The following is a 21,745-nucleotide window of genomic DNA, read 5'->3' on the forward strand; positions in this document are numbered from 1 at the left end:
AACAATTGCTGTGTTTGCATAATATACACGTGAACCACAAGTGTCCTTAGCATATACAATTGATATGACAACGGATTTCTTTTTCCATCATTGCTTATTATTATATTTTATTTATTTTCGCTGTGAGACACCCCGAGTTGTGGTGAGTTAGGCATCATTATAAATGTGAAACAGAAATGAAGTGGAGAAAGCCCATTTGCAAACTACCTCTTCTGCCCTTCTCAGTGCATATTATGAATTTATTTTTTCTCTCCATTGTTTTGGTCTCTTGTCCTAATAAATGGGGATGCCAGGAAAACCCCACTTCTTGAAATAATGCTTGGGCTTCTCTCTGAACCCACCAACTCTTGCTTTCTGTGAAATGGGCCTCCTTCTAAATGCCTTGGTGTGGAAAGCCCTGTTGTAGAGTAGCAGCCCTCCACACACCACAAAAAGTCATGGGAGTCTTTTTTCCATCCACTCCTACTTGCAGGGGAATGGACCTCTTGGTTCAATGTGGACCATCCTGGAGGTGAAGGAGATTTCGAGACGCTGGAGGCCATCCGATTCTACTACCCCAAGCGCATCTGTGCCCGGCCCTTCTCTATCCAAGCCCGCACCACGAAGTGGGAGCTGCCCCAGGAAGTGGGGGAAGTCGTGCGCTTCAGCCCCCAAGAAGGCTTCCACTGCCTCAACAAAGAACAGCCCAGCAATAAGAGTTGCTCCAACTATCACGTGCGATTCCTCTGCCCTGTGGGTAAGTGTGAAATAATAACAGTTTATCAATGGAACAACTTGCCTCCAGAAGTTGTGGGTGCTCCAACACTGGAAGTTTCTTCTTACTGCAAAAACCATTTGTCTTAAACGGCGTAGGAAGTTGGTGTAGGAAATGGTACAGGAACCTCCGGAAGTTGTGGGTGCTCCAACACTGGAGGTTTTTAAGAAGAGATTGGACAGCCGTTTGTCTGAAATGTTACAGGGTTTCCTGCTTAAGCAGGGGGCTGGACTAGAAGACCTCCACGGTCCCTTCCAAAATCTTATTCTGTTATTCTGTTATTAAGGATCTCCTGTTGGAGCAGGGGGTTGGACTAGAAGACCTCCAAGGTCCCTTCCAAATCTTATTCTGTTATTAAGGATCTCCTGTTGGAGCAGGGGGTTGGACTAGAAGACCTCCACAGTCCCTTCCAAATCTTATTCTGTTATTAAGGATCTCGTGCTGGAGCAGGGGTTTAGGTCCCTTCTGTAATTCTGTCTGATTTTTATGGTCATGGCAATTCCAATGCTAAATGCCAAGCCAAAGTGTTCATTTCCTTTACCAGTCTGGACTTTGGGCCTCTGAATCTGTACAGCCTGGATGACAGAAGGGAAAGGGCGATATGCTTGAGACCTTTAAATATATATAAAGGATGGGAATAAGGTTCTAGAAAGCAGTATTTTCAATATTAAGTAAAAATCAAGAACATGGGGACATAACTGACAGGAGGGAAGTTCAAAAGTAACACTAGAAAGTATTACTTCACAGGAAGCTTGGAACCAACTACCAGCAGAGATAGTGGGTCAATCATCAGTAACTGAGTTTAAACATGCTTTGGACAAACGCATGTCCATCATCTGACAATTAAGAAAAAATAAAAAATTAAAACCCTCAAAGGCAAACTGGATGGACCTGTAGTTCTTTTTCTGCCATCAATTTTATATGTTTCTGCCTTGCCTCCCTGCTCTGACTTATACTTCGCAAGTGCTCAAAAGGCCATGTTGGGACAGTTATTCATCCCCATTCTACATTGCAGGGTTGTTGTGAAAAGAAAAGAGGAAGACCTATAACTAAGAGAGCCTTCCGTCTGTGCCCACAATGAAGTTCCCTTCTCTTGCATTTAAATAGAAGCAAAGATGCAACCCAGCTGTTATTGAAAATGCTCAGATTTTATCCAAATGTTTCCATTTATTATGCCAAATCTACTGAAGTAATCATGAACCTAGTGGCCCCATTTATACAATCCATCTGACCTATTTGTTAAGTTAATTCTGTTTCTGGGTTCACAATATGCTGAATCACAAACTAATCCAATGTGGGGATACATGCAATATGGTTGGCCACAAAAAAAAACCAAAACCAAGTCTGTTGAAATTTAACAGTTTGGTACTATTGCCACTGCTGTACTAAGTATCTTGTATAAACTGAGGCAGGAAGTGAAAGGCTGAGTAGAAAACTGAATATAAATTTCTTTAGTCATCATCTGACATTCTAATTACTGGTATACACAATCAGTTGAAGCCCTTAGATTAGAGCAGGGGTGTCAAACTCGCCACGTCAGGTGACGTGTCACGACATATCACTTTTCCCCCATTGCCGGAGCTGGGGTGGGTGCAGTTTCAGCATGACACATCCAGCCCACGAGCTGGCAGTTTGACACACCTGGACAAGAGCAGTGTTTTTCAAAGCTATCAACTTTAAGATGTGTGGACTTCAACTCCCAGAATTCTCTAGCTAGGTTGAGGGTCCAATGCAAATCCTTATGCTCAGACTAAATGGCATAAGTTTGTTTGAGTAGGCTGGACCTTACAACATTCTCTCCTGGTGAACTCTGCCCCTAGACATAGTCTGGAGATCCCCAAAATTTTGGGGATGAAGTTTAATTATCTTTCATGAAGAGTAGCATGAAAAATCTAGGCTTTCTTGAGCAGCCCAGGATATTAACAAGGCAACTGATGGGAGCCATTTAATTAGTCATGTTATTAGTTCCCCAAATTCTGGTGACTAGGGGGAGATCTGGAAATACAGACATTTTTAAAAGTAGTTTTTGATCATTCCAATATCCCAAAGGTGTTTTTTCAAGAGGCAACTGGACTTTCTTGTTTTTCTTTGAAGACGTTTTGCTTCTCATCCAAGAAGCTGCTTCAGCTCTGACTGGATGGTGGGGGAATGGAAGGATTTATACTCCTCGCAGACAGCTGGTCATTTGCATTCTTTTAGAGAGTCATTGAGGCTACTTGGAGGTTTGTCCGTGTCCTCAAGGTCACCTGAGTAGTGCAAATGGGTGTGGAGCCTTCTTGGAACTGCTGAAAGGACTGCGTGTGTGGAGCTGTGCTTCCTGCAGGATGTTTTCTGGCCTGTGTCCCTTGAACACAGGCACAGGTCTTGGGGATGAGTTTGTGTTGTCTGTGTCTCAAACTGAAGCGCTAAGGCTTCCTGTAGTCTGCAATTTTTGGAAATCCGTTCATAGTTGAAAAGGATGTGCAGAGCTACTCTTAAAAAAACACAAGAGCTTGCACAGAAAAACAGGATTGTGAGAGTAATGAATTGTGTACAGCAACCACACAGATACACTGAGTTGTGTAAAGAGTTTACTTGTAGGATAAAGTAATAGCACAGTCCAAGAAACAGTCCAGGTCATTTTTTTTTAATCCCATTTATATCCCGCCCTTCTCCGAAGACTTAGGGCGGCTTACAATTTAAAGCACAAATCAATGTGCTTAGCAATAGCCTTTATTCTATGTATATGCCTGCTTATTAGGGCTTTCGCCCCCCCAAGCGGCATTATTACAAAGTCAGCTTAATTGCCCCCAACAATCTGGGTCCTCATTTTACCTACCTCGGAAGGATGGAAGGCTGAGTCAACCTTGAGCCTGGTGGGATGCGAACCTGCACTAATTGCAGGCAGCTGGTGTTACTTAAGGAGGCATTAGCCCACTGCTCCACCAAGGAGCAGATACTTAAGGTATAGCCGATAGCAACATTCCAAGGATGATCCACTACAGAGTCGTCTTACCAGGCAGTAAGTCAAAACACATTAATCACAGTTCTTCAGGTTCTGCATACAGTAGCAAAGCAAACCACAAACCACGACAAACAGTAATCAATAGCAGAGACGTGAACTGTAACAGAGAGAAAGAAGCCATGTCTCTAGCTCCCTCTTATGGCCATTAGGGACATTGCTGACCAATCAGCAGAAAGTATAGCGCAGTGCATTCACTATTAAAGGTATACATTACAGCTTTAACTGCAACCATACAGTCTTGGTTTATATATTGCCAACCCAACCAGTTAGGCAATAGACATAGTCCTAACAATACTTCCGCACCATTCAAAGGAGGTTCGTCACAAAGCGTATGGCTAAATGTCTATGGAGATTCTCAGTCATCCAGGTCATGATTGTCCCAAAGGTGCTTTTTCAAGACTTTCTTGTTTTTCTTTGAAGATGTTTCGCTTCTCATCCAAGAAGCTTCTTCAACTCTGACTGGGACAACCATGACCTGCATGAATCTCCATAGATGATTGTTCCATTACCTACCAACATCCCACTTTTTCTTGGATCCATGATGACAGCCAAGTCTACCTCCCTTCTAATGGTAGTTACCCTTCCCCCCCAAGTAAACAAAGAAATATGGGTGAATAACTCTTTAGTATTTTATTTGTACCCAAAGAAACATAACATAATCTAAGAAGAAAAGCTTTGGTCATCATTTGTAAAGAGTTTACTACCCAAACCGTCACGGTTTTAGACACAATTCACTTTCTGAGTTTCTTTTCCCCTTAATTTTTTCTACCCAACAGATCCTGTGCAGAAGCCAGGATGGTCAAGTTGGTCTCCCTGGAGTGCCTGTTCCCAAACAGCATGTGGCCTCAGCGGCATCCAAACCAGACACCGGACCTGTCTGAAGAAGTCTGCACCAGTCCCGGGACACCTGTCAAAATGCCCTGGGAAATCCATGGAACGTCGGTCCTGCAGATCTGAACCCTGCCAAGGTTCATTTTAGTCCTCAATCTATTTTAATTTCATATTGGGGTTGGTGTGTGTGTGTGGGGGGGAAACATGAGGATCTGGTGGCAGTTAAAATATTTTGGATCATTTTTGACAAGGAATTCAGACAAAGTTTGTATAGTCTCTCTTATTACCAAAATGGAGGAATATATTATTAAACTCTTCCCACCCCTCATTTTTATTTCACCCCCTGACATTTTCCCACCCACATCCTATCTCTGAATTCTTTTTTTTTTTTTTTTGGCACCTTCAGGTCAGTTTGGTGACTGCCTGGACAGGTCCCTGCAGTTTTCTTGGCAAGATTTTGGAAGTAGTTTGCCATTGTCTCGTTGCTAAGGCTGGCCCAAGGTCACCCTGCTGCCTTTGGGCCCAGGGCAGGACTAGAAGTTTCTAGCCTGATGCCTTAACTGCTACACCAAACTGGCTCTCGAGGTCCGAAATGCCATCTAGATATTTTTCCTTGTGAAACCAGTGGCATTTTTCAAGACAGGAAACTCTCTACTTGCCTGGGTAGTGAACACAGCTTTACCACGCCATGCCTGGGGTCATGACATCACCTGCAAGGAATGTTAGCAATGGCCTTGCGGTCTCCAAAGGGCCAGAGAGCTTCTGTTTTTATGGGCAAAGCAATTCCTTTTTAATTAACATCATCCCTGCCAAGGTTTCCTGCCAAATACGTTTTTGGGCAAGCATTAAACATTTTTGTCCAGAAGATCTGACACTCGATCCCTTGTTCTGATGGGGCTAAGAGGTGAATCTGACCCTAAGTACACACACATCTATCAACTTTGTCTAAATTCTTTGTCAAAAAAATGATCCCAAATATCAGCCAGGTACAGTGTGTTTTCTTGAGGTTGGTGATGGGAATTCCAGGGATGGCAGTTGACCTGTGATGCCCAACTAGGGGTTCCAAGTGAGAAAAGCCTGTGCCACTAACAATAAAAAATTGATCAAATAAAGTTTTTCCAATTGCTGCCCTCTTATAATTTGCTACTCAGTCTTTCTTCCTTCTGAACCTCTGGGTCAATCGGTTTAATCCTGCCATTGCATTTATTTTATTTATTAGATTTTTATTTATTTATTTATTTAATGGGACTTATATGCCGCCCTATCTCCCAAAGGACTCAGGGCGGCTAACAACAATACAATACAAGTAAAATACAAATATTTAAATTAAAATTAAACTATATCAATAGCCCCAACTACAACCAATAAAAACCTTAAAACCATTTAAAAAACCCCTTTAATCTGCTCAAGGCACCAAACATACCTACGTCCTCCTTCTTGTTCTCCCACAACAACCCTGTGAGGTGGGTTGGGCTAAGAGTGACTGGCCAAACTCCTGCTATACGGGTAGCCCTCAACTTATGACCATAATTGAGCCCAACATTTCTGTTGCTCAGTGAGACAGTTCTTAAGTACGTTTGGCCCCATTTTACGACCTTTCTTGCCACAGTTGTTAAGTGAATGTTTCCAGCTGTTAACTTAGTAACGCAGTTGTTACGTGAATCTGGCTTCCCCATTGACTTTGCTTGTCAGAAGGTTGCAAAAGGTAGTCAAATGACCCAGGGACACGGCAACTGTCATAAATGTGAATCAGTTGCCAAGCTTCTGAATTTCGATCATGTGACCACAGGAATGCGGCAACGGTCATGTGAAAAACGGTTATAACTCCCTTTTTTCAGCGCTGTTGTAACTTTGAACAGTCACTAAACACACTATTATAAGTCGAGAACTACCTGTATTTGTGTAATGCAGCCAGTATGGCATTGTATTTGGAACACAGCAACAATGCAGAAAGAGAGCTGTGTTAGTCTTTGGTAGCCAAAATGAAGTAGTAGTTATACAACATACGCTTTTTAATAAAATTTGTTGAGCAGAAAAGGTGCTACTAAACTAGAGCCTGATTGTAGTTGATTTGAGGCCAGTCACACTCTCTATAAGTAATCTACACCATTGGATTAAGGTAAAGGTAAAAATTAGAAGGAATACTATTTATCCCTGCAGTTCCTGGAGCTAAGATGGGATATCAGTCTAATGAATAAAGAAGTATCATTTTGCCAAAATGTATTACCATTTATTTTCCTGAAGACACATTTGCTTCCTCTTCCTAAACTTATTTTAAATGGGTTTCTTTTACACCTAATGTATCTTACGTTATTCTTATGTACTGTGTTTTGTAGACTCACAAATTCAGTCCTTCCTCTTTTCCCACAGTCGGTCACTTTTGCTACTACATTATAGTCTTGCTCTTCAGCCTTAAAAAAAGCCTCCCAGAGTGGCATGCAAAAACCATGATTAAGGTATCTCTTGCTTTTAGACTTATACTAGAAAAGGTCCAACTCAAAAGGAAATGGAGTTGGGAGGGTAGAAGAAAAAAAAGTTGAACATTCATTCCTCATTATGATTTCGTACCTCCTGCTTCTTCTCTACCCAAAAGTTGGTGCTAAATGGTCCTCTCCTTTCCAACCCAATTTATCTGTCCGATGTATGTATGTATGTATAAAAAATTATATAAATAAAAACTTTTGGAAAAGTGCAAAGAAAAGCAGCTAAGATGATTAAGGGCCTGGATACAAACACATATGAAGAACAGTTGCAGGAATTGGATAGGGCCAGTCAAGAGAAAAGAAGGACTAGGGGTGACATGGTAGTATTCCAGTATTTGAGGGACTGCCACGAAGAAGAGAGGGTCAACCTCTTCTCCAAAGCACCAGAAGGCAGGACAAGAAACAATGGTTGGAAACTTGATCAAGGAGAGAAGCAACCTGGAATTAAGGAGAAACTTCCTAACAGTGAGGACAATTAACCAGTGGAACAGCTGGCCTTCAGAAGGTGTAGGTCAGTGATGGCGAACCTTTTAGAGACCGAGTGCCCAAACCGCAACCCAAAACCCACTTATCGCAAAGTGCCAGTGGTGCATTGGCATTGTGGTGCCCTTGGGGGGGGGAGCAGGGAGGCACCTCTGAGTGCTGCCTCTGACACGCAAAAAACCAGGGGCGCAAAAATGGCCCACCGTGCTGCAAGGCACAAATACAGGGGCCGCGGGGTGCAGATACAAGGTGCTGCACCACGCAAGAATGAGGCAGGGCTAGTGAGTATCATGCAGGAACCAGCCCCGCCCCCTTTGCAGCACGTGCATGCTCATGGCCCCGTGCGTGCAGGCTGTTCTGAACCAGCCCTCTTCTGGCCTTGTAGTAAGGCAAACCCCTATTCAGAAAGAAGAGACTGGAGAGCGTCCAAGGCTAAAAGGCATCTGCCAAGATTTAATTACGCAGTTAACAAAAACACAAGAGCTTGTCTTCTCAAGCGGAAAAGTTGCTTTCAGCAACCAGCCCCTCCCCAAACACTCCTTTTATAGAGAGCTCAGGGCGTGGTCTCCCTGTGCCTCCTCCCGAGGAGTCCCACAGCCTTTCTTTGTTTGTTCCTGCTCGACTGCCTCCTGCGTCGGGCGTCCTTGAACAGGGCCAGCTGTGGGTCATCTTCCTCCGCACTCTCGGGCTCACGCAGCTGAGAAGAGGTCCCCGGCTGAGGGCTCTGCAAAGCCTCCAAACCATCATCAGCCGGTTCGTTTCCCTCCCCCTCATCTGAGTCATCCGATACATCGGAGCCGGCTGTCGGACCCACAGGCTGGCCCTGAGTCACAACACAGGCATGCATGTAAAATGCTTCCCCCTCCCTTCCAGTCTGCCAATCGACAATGGTTGGTGACCTCTGCTCTACTCGAGCTTGCTAATCGGCTGCTTCGACTTCTTTGTGCTGGGCAGAGCTCCTTCTCTGGGTGGCGGCGGCAGTGGCCTGATAGACCTGCTGGTGGTGGCAGCGTGCATGCCAACAGAGGGCTCTGAGTGCCGCCTCTGACACGCGTGCCATAGGTTCACCACCACTGGTGTAGGTGATTCACCACTGGAGGTTTGTAAGAAGAGACCAGACAGCCACCTGTCTGACATGGTATAGGGCAGGGGTAGGGAACCTCAGCTCTTTTATGACTCATGGACTTCAACTCCCAGAATTCCTGAGCCAGCATGGCTGGCTCAGGAATTCTGGGAGTTGAAGTTCATGAGTCATAAAAGAGCCAAGGTTGCCTACCCCTGGTATAGGGTCTCCTGCTTGAGCAGGGGGTTGGACTAGAAGACCTCCAAGGTCCCTTCCAGCTCTATTCTGATTGACTGAAAAGGTGGTACAACTCTCCAGTGGCATTTAATAACGTGGTAGGCAGACATTCTCTTAGGGAAAAACTCCAGCATTTTCTCTGTTCAAAATGTGAGTCTGGGGCTTTGGATTGGAGAAACAAGCCAACTTCTTGTATCTTTTTGCTTACCTTCTCAGGAACAAGAATTGCTGTTCCAAAATTTGTTGGGAGAGACATTGAGGCTTTACTTGGTTTCACACACATGGAGATATATATATTTGCACAAATCATAGAATAAATTCATAACAAAAGAAGAAACCAGAAGTGTTTGTGGCTTGGGAGCAGAGGCTGGAGAGGAAGGAAAAGAAAAGCGGGACCGTTGTCAACGGTTCCAAAAGAGCTTTGCAATGCAAGACAGGGCAGGGTGCCCAAAGCCACTTTAATGTTCGTGCTTTAAGAGGCGAAATGTTTCTTGTGCCAAGAGATCTGACCTTCCAAAGTAATCTTCACATCCTTCCTTGAAGTTGGGACTAAAATCTGAAGAACATCAATATAATATGCATTCACAAAAAAGGTTTTTTAAGTGATGGGTACCCATGGATCTCTGTTTAGTTTAGAGAAGTACATGTATACACAAAAGTGGCATGTTATTATATGAACACACCTCAACTAAAACTCTTTCATGGGATTTCTAAATAAACGGGGACAAAGGTGACCAGCAAGTTTTCTTGATCACAGATTTTGAAGCACAATCATATTCACGTCTCCACAGGCACACAAGCTGTTGATTGCCAACAGAAGAGACATTTGTAGCACATGGTTGAACTGTGGGGTTCTTGGTGATATTTGAAGAGGTTTCATTACCCAACTAAGTAACATCATCACTGCTCCAAAGCTATTGATTTCCAGAGGACTCAGTCCAAATAAAAATGTGTAGTAGGGCTGATGTCACGTGTGTCAATTTCAGAAAATTGACACACTTGACACAATTTCAGTTGGACAGGTTGTTCCATGAAGGCAAATGCGCCATTGATTATTAGTAACAGTGGCTTCTCTCGCCCTCAGAACTCAGATGGAGCCAATGGGGAGCCTGGAGTCCTTGCTCAAAAACATGCGGCAGTGAGGGGAAGCAAGTGCGTCGTAGAAGTTGTCAAAAAACTAAGCACTCACATTGTGTGGGGCGTCCCCTGGAGGTGCAGACATGCTCCAACGTACCTTGTCCAGGTAATGAACCTCTCTGAATGGATTTAAGCTTTATTCAAAGGTTATGTGACTCGTAGGCATATTTCTGTGGCCCTCACTGTCCCCACCACAAATTCCAAAAGGCAAAGTTTCTGTTAATCAGCACGGCGAACACTTGATGTAGAATTTGCAGGATGAATACCAATGTACGATTGTAAGCTTCCAAAAGGTGGGGGTGGGGGTGGGGCAGGCCTTTTCCCCACTGTCCCCCCCTCCCCACCTTTCGGAATCCTCCCCTTGGTTCCGGGATAATTAGCAAAGGGGAAATCGATGTTTGTTTTTTATGCTCACACCGCAAAGGAAGAGGTTACAATCATACACTGGGGAATACACACTGAAAGGCTCGCCAGCAAGCTTAAGTGCTCCTGGTTACTTAGGATACAAAACAGGACCAGGGCAATTTCAGGCAGCAGCACAAGGTAGGCCAAGGTGCTAATTAGCTAATCGTGATTGCAGAGCTGAGCTGATTTGCACCTTTCAGGGAAGTGCAGCCTGTACACAAAGAAAAGCAGTTTAGGAAGAGATAAGCTATCTTTCCTCTGGAAGGGAAGAAACTCTCCCTGAGAGAGAGAGAAGAAAATACAAAGGATATAATTTAGGCAGTCAGGTGCAGGATAGGCAGCTTTCGGCCTTGGTTGAAGAAAAGTGCCTCCACATTCCCTAATTTTGCCACATCATCATCCATGCTTCTTGCAAGCCCTTTTCTTGGGAATCGCTGCATCTCTCATGAAAAGCTAGCAGACCTCGATTCCTTGTAAGTCCCCATTTGCTCCTCCCCTTCTCTAACAAGCCCTGACTCTTAATGCACCCTCTTGGTTCTCTCTCCTTAGCTTGCCAGCTCACCTGCGCCATTGGCATCCCCAACAAAGACTGTACTGGCTGCATTTGTCCCAACCACACACTCTTGGGCAATGTACGGAGGGCCGATGGGATGCCCCTTGCCAATGCCCAGATATCCCTCGCAGGCCACCCTCTAGAGCCCTTGGCCCAAAGCAATCGTTGGGGCCAGTTCACCATCCGTGGCATCTGTGCTGGCAATAGCACCGACGTCAGTGCTAAGCTTGAGCGCTTTGCAACAGGTAGCGCCTCAACTGTCGTCAACGGCTCTGGGACCTCTTTGGTGGAGATCATACTCCAGAGACTGGGTAAGTGTTAGACAGAAAAATAGACACAAATTGAAATCCATTCTGTTTGAGTTACAAATAGAAAAGAAGTTTATTAGACTTCACAACAAAGTCTAAAAAGTAACGGTTTGCAAAGCGTGCTGGATTCAGGAAGGCAAACAATGCAATGTAGTCAAGCTCTGAACCACACCCCCAAATTCCAAAATGACATATTATTATACATCCTATCGCGACACCCCATTCCCTCCCCCATGGCCCCATTGGCTTAGGCTTTGGAGGTTACAATCTATCAGAAGCGCCTAAACAGAATACATTATCTCTGCTTACATTATACTAATAAGATCCCTCTCCTACTATCCTGTTTACTCAGACCATATATGTACATGCTTATCAATTCTAGAGGAGAGATGTCTCCCATCTTCTACACCTGCCAGGGGTACCAGGCACCAGAAGGTGCTTAAAAACAATTCCTAGATGATGACTCACACTGGGCCCCATGGTAACTCTTGTTCTCCCCCTCCCTCCATTTGAGGCTTGTATTTTTCCCCATATACTCAAAGCATCTACTCAGGCAATTGATTATAAAATGATTATTATAAAATATAAAATATGATTACATGATAATACTAAGGTAAAGGTAAAGGTTCCCCCACACGTGCGTGCTAGTCGTTTCTGACTCTAGGGGCCAGTGCTCATCTCCGTTTCAAAGCCAAAGAGCCTTTCAGCACACACACACACACACACACACACACACGCACACACACACAAACACACAAACAGAGGATTGCAGAACATTTCAAGTTATAGGTTGAACTGAGGTAAAAGCAATTTTGAAGCCAGGATAACAAAAGAGAGAAACCTGGTTCTTTGGCTCTGTTCCCTTTCTGCCCTACTGCCACACCGCTACTTCATCAAACTTTCTTAATCGAACGTCTCCGTAGTCATGTGGCCGGCATGGCTAGACGCCAAAGGCACACGGAACGCTGTTACCTTCCCACCGTAGTGGTCCCTATTTTTCTACTTGCATTTTTACGTGCTTTCGAACTGCTAGGTTGGCAGAAGCTGGGACGAGTAACAGGCGCTCACTCTGTTATGTGGCACTCGGGATTCGACCCGCCAAGCTGCCGACCTTCTGATCGACAAGCTCAGTGTCCTAACCCACTGAGCCACCGTGTCCCTATGATAATACTAAAATCATATATATTTGTATTTTTAAATTTCCTCATTACTTCCAGTTATTTTCCACATAAGTGCAATGTGGAGCCAGGTTGGAGTGGGAATAAAGGGGGAGATGTCAGCTGGCAGGGAAGAAATCTCCAGAAAGCACCAAGAGTGGTTTCATTTGCAGGAATAGTGAGTCTTGGGTGGTATTTAATGTGGCTGCCAATCTTAAAAGCTGCCAACATTAAAGCCCAATGGATAGAGAATGACAGGCTCCCTGAGAAGCTGATAAAATTGATTGATTGGGGCTCCTGATCAAGCAAAAAAAGACATCCCTTTTTTCCCCCAATGTGGCATTCTTGGAACGTGCTTGGGATCTTCCAAACTGTGTTTTAGCCACAGCATGAAGATGCCCTGGAGGCCTCTTTTTTTTGGCCTTCTACCCATGTCATTGCCTTCATCTCATCCTTAGCCCATGATGGAGATAGGCATAACTCATTTTGGTCATTCCAACTCTAAAGGAGCATATTCAGGAAACCTAAAGACGGCAGGACAAACATGTTGTCGAATAACAGAAATAACAGACTTGGAAGGCAACTTGGAGGTCTTCTAGTCCAGCCCCTGACTCAAGCAGATGACCCTATACTATTTCAGACAAATGGTTGTCCAGTCCCTTCTTAAAAACCTCCAGTGTTGGAGCATTCACAGCTTCTGGAGGCAGGTTGTTCCACTAATGGATTGTTCTAACAGTCAGGAAGTTTCTCCTTAGTTCTAGGTTGCTTCTCTCCTTGACTAGTTTCCATCCATTGCTTCTTGTCCTGCCTTCAGGCGCTTTGGAATACGTTGGTCACCTTGGAATGGGGCTGTCTGCATCCCTTCCTCCGGGGTCCTCTCTTTCCTTTCTTCAACGCATAGCCACTGGGTGCTTTGTACCTTCAGCTCCAGACAGCCAGTGGATGGGGAGAGGAACTTCATGGCAAGATAAGCTGCCCCCTCAGCGGCCTAGTAGCTTGTTTTGAGATGAGACTTGATGGGCCATCAAGGGATGTGCCCTTTCTCAAAACAGGTCACCGGACGGCTTGTTCTGAATGATTTAGTTGTCTTTTCAAAGGGTTATAGTCCAAGGGTAGGCAACCTTGGCTCTTTTATGACTCGTGGACTTCAACTACCAGAATTTAATGAAGAGAAGGGTGAGGGGTGACATGATAGCAGTGTTCCAATATCTCAGGGTTTGCCACAAAGAAGAGGGAGTCAAGCTATTCTCCAAAGCACCTGAAAGCAGGACAAGAAGCAACGGATGGAAACTAATCATGGAGAGAAGCAACCTAGAACTAAGGAGAAACTTCCTGACAGTTAGAACAATTAACCAGTGGAACAACCTGCCTCCAGAAGTGGTGAATTCTCCAACACTGGAAGTTTTTAAGAAGAGACTGGCCAGCCATTTGTCTGAAATGGTATAGGGTTTCCTGCCTGAGCACGGGGTTGGACTAAATGACCTCCAAGGTCCTTCCAACTAATTATTATTATTATTATTATTATTATTATTATTATTATTATTATTATTATTATTATTATTATTATTATTATTATTATTTCCTGAGCCAGCATGGCTCAGCTTGGAAACCTCTCCCTTTACCCTCAGCATGGCTGGCTTGGGATTTCTGGGAGTTGAAGTCCACGAGTCATAAAAGAGCCAAGGTTGCCTATCCCTGGGCTGTACCGAAACAAGCCCCCAGGCCACAGGTAGGAAGGGAAGGCTGTGGGATAAAAAACACTTTATCAGACATCCCCAACTCCTATCCATTTGCCATCAGCTGTCATTTTTCAATCAGGACAGCCAATCAGGCTGCCAGGCACGGTAGGAGCATGCAGTAATTTGGTTTTCTTACTTTGCTGGACAGGCCCTATATAAATAATCCTCGACTTACGATAGTTCCTTTAATGAATGTTCGAAGTTACAAAGGCACTGAAAAAAGTGACTTATGACTGTTTTTCACGCTTACTGTATGACAGTTGCAGGATCCCCATGGTCTCATGATCAAAATTTAGACACTTGGCAACTGTCTCATATTCATGACGGTTGCAATGCCCCAGGGTCATTTGATCACTTTTTGTGACTTTCTGACCAGCAAAGTCAGTGGGGGAGCCAGATTCAGTTAACAATCATGTTACTTACTTAACAACCACAGTGATTCACGCAACAACTGTGGCAAGAAAGGTCGTAAAGTGGGGCAAAATTCATTTGACAACTATCTCAGTTAGCAATGGAAATTTGGGGCTCAATTGTAGTCATAAGTCGAGGACTATCTGTACCTGATCTGCAGGGTGAGGAAGGCCCCCAATTAAATATGGGAAGTTTGCTTTACTGTGCAGCTCCCACCCACCCTATAGATTAGCTGGTTCCAGATTTTGATGAAGAGCTAAAGCCTTTGTCTAATTAATGGTTAGACAAGGGTCTAATTAATGGTTATTTATTTGACTTTTTTAAATCTTATCTTTATTATGATTTATAAATCATTCAAGGAAGCAAACATACCTAATACTCCTTCCTCTTCCTATTTTCTCCATAACAACAACCCTGTGAGTCGGGCTGGGCTGAGAGAGAGTGACTCGCCCTAAGTCACTCAGTTGGTTTTTCAGGTCTAAGGCAGGACTAGAACTCATGGTCTCCTGGTTCCTAGGCCAGCACCTTAACCACTAATATTCTCTGTATACGAGAAATCAAGGCACCATAAAACTGGCAGAAAGCTGGAATAGAGGCTACAGAGGCGGCAGTGGGACTGGCACTGAGGGCAGCAGAGGTGATCTTCAGAGTTGGGCAGAGGGCAACTGGGTCAAAGACCACTGGACCTGGCTGCTGAATTAACCCATTTCTCTCAACAGATTGGCTGGTGAGGCACCCCAAAAGCAGGCTGCGTTTGTACTTGGCCAGAAAAACAACAACCCCCAACCTTGTGAAACAGTATATGCTGTGACAGCATCTGCTAGATGTAAACTTTGTTGTGTAACACTTGAAAGCCGTGAAAACTGACAAATTACACACGGCTCAATTCTGGAATTAATGTTGGAAAATGTCCTAGCTAAATTGGAAGTTGGCTAGCCGGTTTGGAGGCACAGCCAATCCATAAAACACTGAAGGAAGGCAAAGGGAAAACTCATCATCCATAAATTGCCTGTTTTGGTGAAACAAATTTACTTTTATCAGATTAATGTTTTTGTTTGTCCCTTCCCTTCCCCGTCCTTTCCATCTTCCTTCTTCCCTTTTTCCCTTCCTTTCTCTTTCTTCTTCCCTTCCCTTTTGTCTTCCTTCTTCCTTTCCTTTCCTTTCCCTTCTTCCTTCTTCTCTTCCCTTCTCTTTTTTCTTCCCTTCTGTCTTCCTTCTTCCTTTTCCTTCCCTTCAATCCATGGCAGAACAACTTTACATGGTGACCAGTCCTGGATCAAAAGTGAGGATGGTTGGAGAAAAAGTGAGGTTCTGCTGCAGTGCCCAAGGCAACCCTGAACCCCAAAAATATTACTGGTGAGTCATGCTGAAGGTGGAAGTCAGGAGAGCAGAGAAAAACTCACACTAGAAGTTGTGTCTGACTCATTCTCTTCGAATAAAAAGCTAAAGTGATGGAGGGAACAAAAAAAAAAGGGGGGGGGGTTTCCTCAACCTTTTTCTCTTGCTACTATCATTTTTGCCTTAGAGTCCTCTCTTTGTGGGAGGAAGTTGTAATCACAACCTTGGAACTTGCATAACTTGCTCTCGTTTTTTAAAACGTGAATTTGCTGTGTATTATCCAGCAATAATCTCATCAGACATCCCTGTATGATAAGTCAGGGCTATGCACCATTTTGCAGATGAGAAGACTGAGGCTGGAGCTGCAGGTAGAAACAGGAAAAACTGCATCCCTAACAGGTGGAAGGGAAGTTATCGAGTTTTCTGCATCTCTTCGCTGCCATCTAGTCATCAACTGTTATTTTGCAGCGCAGATTTCAGGCTGAGGAAGATTAGCAGATTTAACATTTCATGGGAAAATGTTAAATGTGGAGCTCCGGATGGCATCAGACCTCCGAACCTTCCGTCGCGGTCTGAAGACCCATTTATTTCAATTAGCTGGTCTGGCCTGATGGGGGGATTATGGGTTTTAAATTGTTGTTTTAGAATGGTATTATTGTTTTAATTGGGCATTGGTTTAATCTTTTTTAACTTTTGTATCGTTATTTATATATGCCCTGTGAACCGCCCTGAGTCCCCAGGGAGAAGGGCGGTATATAAATTAAATAAAACCTTAAACCTTAAAATTCAAATGTATTTCTCTTTCAAATTTAAACTTGCCATTATTAATGGAGACTCTCAAACATTTGAGAACATCGGATTAAGAAACAAGCAAACAGAGTAAGATTGGGTCAATTAAAACACAAGCCCCCAAAAAAGAACTGTTAAAAATAACGTCAGTCTATCCTGACACCGGTCATTCACCTGAAATCCTCTAAAACACGGGTGTCAAACTCGCTGCATCACGTGATGTGTTGCAGCATATCGCAACTTTTTTTTTGCATTGCCGGAGCTGGGGTGGGCGCAGCCTCCGTATGATGCAAGCAGCCCGCCGGGCTGGCAGTTTGACACCCCTGCTCTAAAACAGCTTTTCAGTAGATGCCAGATAACATTTGTAGAAACCTGGGACACCCTGATTAATCATTGCTGTCTCTGGCCGCAGCCACTTCTGAGTCCAATAAAGGCTGCCAGTAAGAGCTGCCTTTCTTTCCCCCAAAACCTAGCTAGGTTTTATGAAGCCAAATACATTAAACTATTCCATAAATACTTCTTTAAAAACAAGACTATAAAAAGTTGAGATTATACAATTGGGGAACATGGATCAAAGCATTTCTGAAAATGTCACCAAAATATCCCATGTAAAAAAATAAAGGAACTCTTTATCTGCGTGTTTTTGCATAGAGGCAGGTGCGTGCGCATGCACGCACGCGCGCACACACACACACACACACACAAACAAACAGAGGATTGCAGAACATTTCAAGTTATAGGTTGAACTGAGGTAAAAGCAATTTTGAAGCCAGGATAACAAAAGAGAGAAACCTGGTTCTTTGGCTCTGTTCCCTTTCTGCCCTACTGCCACACCGCTACTTCATCAAGCTTTCTTAATCGAACAAAAGACTCTTTTTAAGAAATTTCAAAACCAATGGCAGGGTGAGCTAAAGGTGAGGATGATGGTTGGAAATGAGGCTTTGTCTAGATACACTTTTTCAGTTGGGAGAACCAGAATCCCTGGGTTTGGGAAGTGAAAAGTGGAGAGCAGTGAATGATTTGCTGTATAGTCAGCAGGAGCTTGAGCTTTTTTCTATTATAGTTTAACAATACAAAAATAAAAAAACTAATACAAATTAAGAAAAAATTAAAAAGTGAAGAAAAAGAAGTGCAAAGATATGTGTATGTATATTTGTATATATATATATGTGTGTGTGTGTGTGTGTGTGTGTGTGTGTGTGTGTATGTATGTAAAAGGGACACGGTAGCTCAGTGGGTTAGGACACTGAGCTTGTTGATCAGATGGTCGGCAGTTTGGCGGGTCAAATCCTGTCGCATAGTGCCGCATAGCAGAGTGAGCGCCTGTTACTCATCCCAGCTTCTGCCAACCTAGCAGTTCGAAAGCACATAAAAATGCAAGTAGAAAAATAGGGACCACTACGGTGGGAAGGTAACAGCGTTCTGTGCGCCTTTGGCGTCTAGTCATGCCGGCCACATGACCACAGAGACGTCCTCGGACAAGCGCTGGCTCTTCGGCTTTGAAACGGAGATGAGCACCGGCCCCTAGATTTGGAAACAACTAGCACACATGTGCGGGGGAACCTTTACATTGTGTGTGTGTGTGTGTGTGTGTGTGTGTGTGTGTGTGTAGATATAGATAAATGATATATAGAGATGGATGGATGGATGGATAGATTATATGACTGCCCACTCCCTCTAGACGGCTTTTGAAGGTTTAGGGAGTGGAACTAACCAAAGAAGAAGGTAATTTCTGCCAATTCAAATATAAGTTGGATTTTTTTTCCCTTTCCGCCTCTCTCCCTCTCTAGGTATCACAATGGAACACTCCTGAACTGGAAAATGTACAATTACAGTGGAAGCTTAGTGTTACATGATTTGAAAACTCACCAAGCTGGTTTATACCACTGTAAAGCCAGCAATGACCACAGTTCAATCAAATCCTCTGCTGCCCATTTGACAGTAATAAGTAAGTAGCTGCTTTTTTGTGACAGGACCTTCTTACAATATCTGGTTTCAGGATAATGTGGTTTGTTTGAGCTTGGCTCAGTATTGGGTGAGCATAGCTACTGTGGTATATGAATCATAATTTGTTTGATTCCTTAAGGCTGCCCACCTGACTGCAACTGTGGGCAGCTTATAAAGAGTTGAAAGACCGTAACAATTTTTGTGTGTTTGTGCCTTTGAGTTCAGTGTTGAATTTTACAGGATTCCCGAACGTTTTCAGATTGAAATCTTTCTCGGTGCTGGAGGCCATCTACGTGCACTATTACCTTCTCATGAACCAAAGATGGACTGAGAAGCCTGTCTGCTACCTACCTCTTGTGATATCTCAGCCACCCACTTTTGCCTGTCACTCATATCTTCTGCTAAGTGTCAGGAATCTAATACATCTGTGTCTTTACAGGTCACCTAATCTCATCCTCTTTTTTTCTTTCAGGTCCAGATGTTCCAGCATGTAGAGCCCAGCCAGAAGAACACCTCATAAAACTCCCTGATGATTGTTTTCAAGAGGCAACAGGTTCCTACTTTTACAATGTGGGTCATTGCCCCAGTACTCCCTGTGCTGGAAACACTTCAGATGGCCTGCGGTGCCAAGACACTACACAGCATTGTTGTGGAACACAACGCATGGAAGTGAGAGAGGTCCATTGCACAGGATACATCCTTCCCATTAAAGTGGTTGCAGAGTGTGGTTGTGCCACCTGTATTCGGCCCAAAGTCCTGGTTCGGGGCAAAGCATCCGCAGCTGACAATGGTGAACCTCTCCGCTTTGGTGAGATCTACCTGGGTGCAGAGAAAATGGGCTTCACTGGTTATAAGGGCACATTCACTATAGAGGTGCCACCCAACACAGAGAGACTCGTGGTCAAGTTTGTGGATCGGATGCAGAAATTTGTAGATGCCATCAAGGTTTTCCCACTTGACCAACGTGGTGGGGCTGTTTACCAGGAAGTCAAACTGATGAGGAAGAAGAAGCCCATTGACCTGGCATCAATGGTGTCTAATATCATTCCATTGGGAGAAGTACCTGGAGAAAATCCTATTGGGGAGATAGTCATCCCACCTGGATCTTTCTTCAGATCTGATGGGCAGGTCTACAATGGGACCGTCAAGGCAAGCGTTACTTTTGTGGACCCACGTGACACTGGTACAGTGAGTACTGCCTCCAGTGACCTGAATTTCATCAATGCCGAAGGGGATCTCTTCCCTCTCAGAACATATGGCATGTTTTCGATGGATTTCTGGGAAGAAGAAACACACCAGGGCTTAGAAATTGGGCGCGTGGAGATAAAGATGGATACTGACCTCATCAAAACGCTGGAACATACAGAGAAAATGAAACTCTGGTCCCTCAATCCTATAACCGGCCTGTGGGAGGAAGAAGCATCTCTCAAGCTGGCCAAGAAGAAACGCAAGAAAAGGGAAGAGAGAAATTTCTTGATTGGCAATTTGGAAATCCGGGAAAGGCGACTATTCAATCTGGACGTTGCAGAAAACCGTCGCTGCTTCGTCAAAGTCAGAACATACATCAATGAAAAGTTCTACCCTAGTGAGCAGCTGGAGGGAGTTGTTGTGACTCTCATCAATCTTGAGCCCAGACCTGGTTATCCTTCTAATCCTCGGGCCTGGGGTCGATTTGATAGTTTGGTGACAGGTCCCAATGGTGCATGTTTGCCTGCTTTCTGTGATAGTGAGAGGGCTGATGCCTACACAGCCTATGTCACAGCAACCATGGGAGGAGAGGAATTGGAGGCTGTTCCTTCAAGCCCGAAGCTCAACCCTCGTGCGATAGGTGTTTCTCAGCCTTACCTCAACAAGCTTGGCTACCAGAGAACTGATCATGAGGACCCTGCCCTAAAGAAGACTGCTTTCAAGATCAACCTTGCCAAACCCAACCAGAACAACATTGACGAGACCAACGGGCCCATTTACGCCTATCGAAATCTGAAGGACTGTGATCAGGCCCCCGTCACAGCCAACCACTTCCGATTTTACCGAGTGGAAGAGAACAAGTATGAATATAATGTTGTGCCTTTTAAAGAGACCGACCTGACCTCTTGGACGGGAGACTACCTCTCCTGGTGGCCTAACCCTCAAGAATTCCGGGCCTGTTATATCAAAGTGAAGATTAATGGGCCACATGAGTACATGGTGAGGTCACGAAACGTAGGTGGCAGTCATCCAAGGACTCGGGGACAACTGTATGGCCTAAGGGATTCCCGCAGCATCCGGGATGTTAACATACATAACAGCTCGGCAGCCTGTGTTGAATTCAAATGCAGCGGGATGTTGTTTGACCAAGGAATGGTGGACAGGACTGTAGTATCTATCATCCCACAAGGGAGTTGCCACCGTACTGCGGTCAACAGCTACTTGAGGGAGTATCTAAGCCGTCACCCACCTGTAGTGGAGAATAATGACACCAGGGCTTTCACCATGTTGGCACCAGTAGATCCCTTGGGGCACAACTATGGCATCTACACCGTGACTGACCAGAATCCACACCTTGCCAAGGAGATTGCAATTGGGCGCTGCTTTGCTGGCACTTCGGATGGCTTTTCACGTGAGATGAAGTCCGACCAGGGCACAGCTCTGGCTTTTACCTGTTATGAAAAGCCAGTTGGGACAAAGAGCTTCTTCCAACGCCTGCTTGAATCCCCATCCCAGACGCTGACCGAGATCCGCCGTGAGATGGGAGCCAATGAACAACGCCGGGGCCCTTCTCAAGTGGTGGCTTACCCATCTGGATTACGGACCATGTTTCCTACACGCCGTCCAAGCCGCCGAAGAAGAGTGGGTACTTCTCCAATCCAACAGTGAGCAGCGTGAAAAAACATTTGTTAATCTTTGCGATCCAGACACCCCTTGGCAGCTCCTCAGGATGGGTATCCGAGTGGGCGAGACTGACTGCTGCAGGTTTTATTCCATGACCTTCAGAATACATCTTGAAATGTACCACGCCATAAAGTACGTTCTGGCAATCTCCACAATCCAATGTGATAAATTCCTCTTCCGTGTCCTAGCTGCTACGTCCTGAGACTTCTAAACTACTATTGTACCACCTGGAGGG

General features: G+C 44.6%; 1 protein-coding gene across 1 annotated transcript in view; it reads left to right on the plus strand.

Moving 5' to 3' along the window:
• The window catches only part of CILP2 (cartilage intermediate layer protein 2), a gene marked incomplete at its 3' end in the record, with an annotated part of 32,620 nt that extends 11,125 nt beyond the window's left edge, over nt 1-21,495 (plus strand). The window contains exons 3-9 of the mRNA XM_083349516.1: nt 473-736; nt 4,535-4,726; nt 9,940-10,098; nt 10,947-11,261; nt 15,813-15,921; nt 18,483-18,640; nt 19,112-21,495. Coding sequence (XP_083205642.1) covers nt 473-736; nt 4,535-4,726; nt 9,940-10,098; nt 10,947-11,261; nt 15,813-15,921; nt 18,483-18,640; nt 19,112-21,495 — 3,581 coding nt within the window. The remainder of the gene's footprint in view (nt 1-472; nt 737-4,534; nt 4,727-9,939; nt 10,099-10,946; nt 11,262-15,812; nt 15,922-18,482; nt 18,641-19,111) is intronic.
• Between the last annotated feature and the right edge of the window lie 250 nt (nt 21,496-21,745).

This window comes from Vipera ursinii (assembly GCF_947247035.1).
Source record: "Vipera ursinii genome assembly, chromosome: 1".
NCBI classification, from domain to species: domain Eukaryota; kingdom Metazoa; phylum Chordata; class Lepidosauria; order Squamata; family Viperidae; genus Vipera; species Vipera ursinii.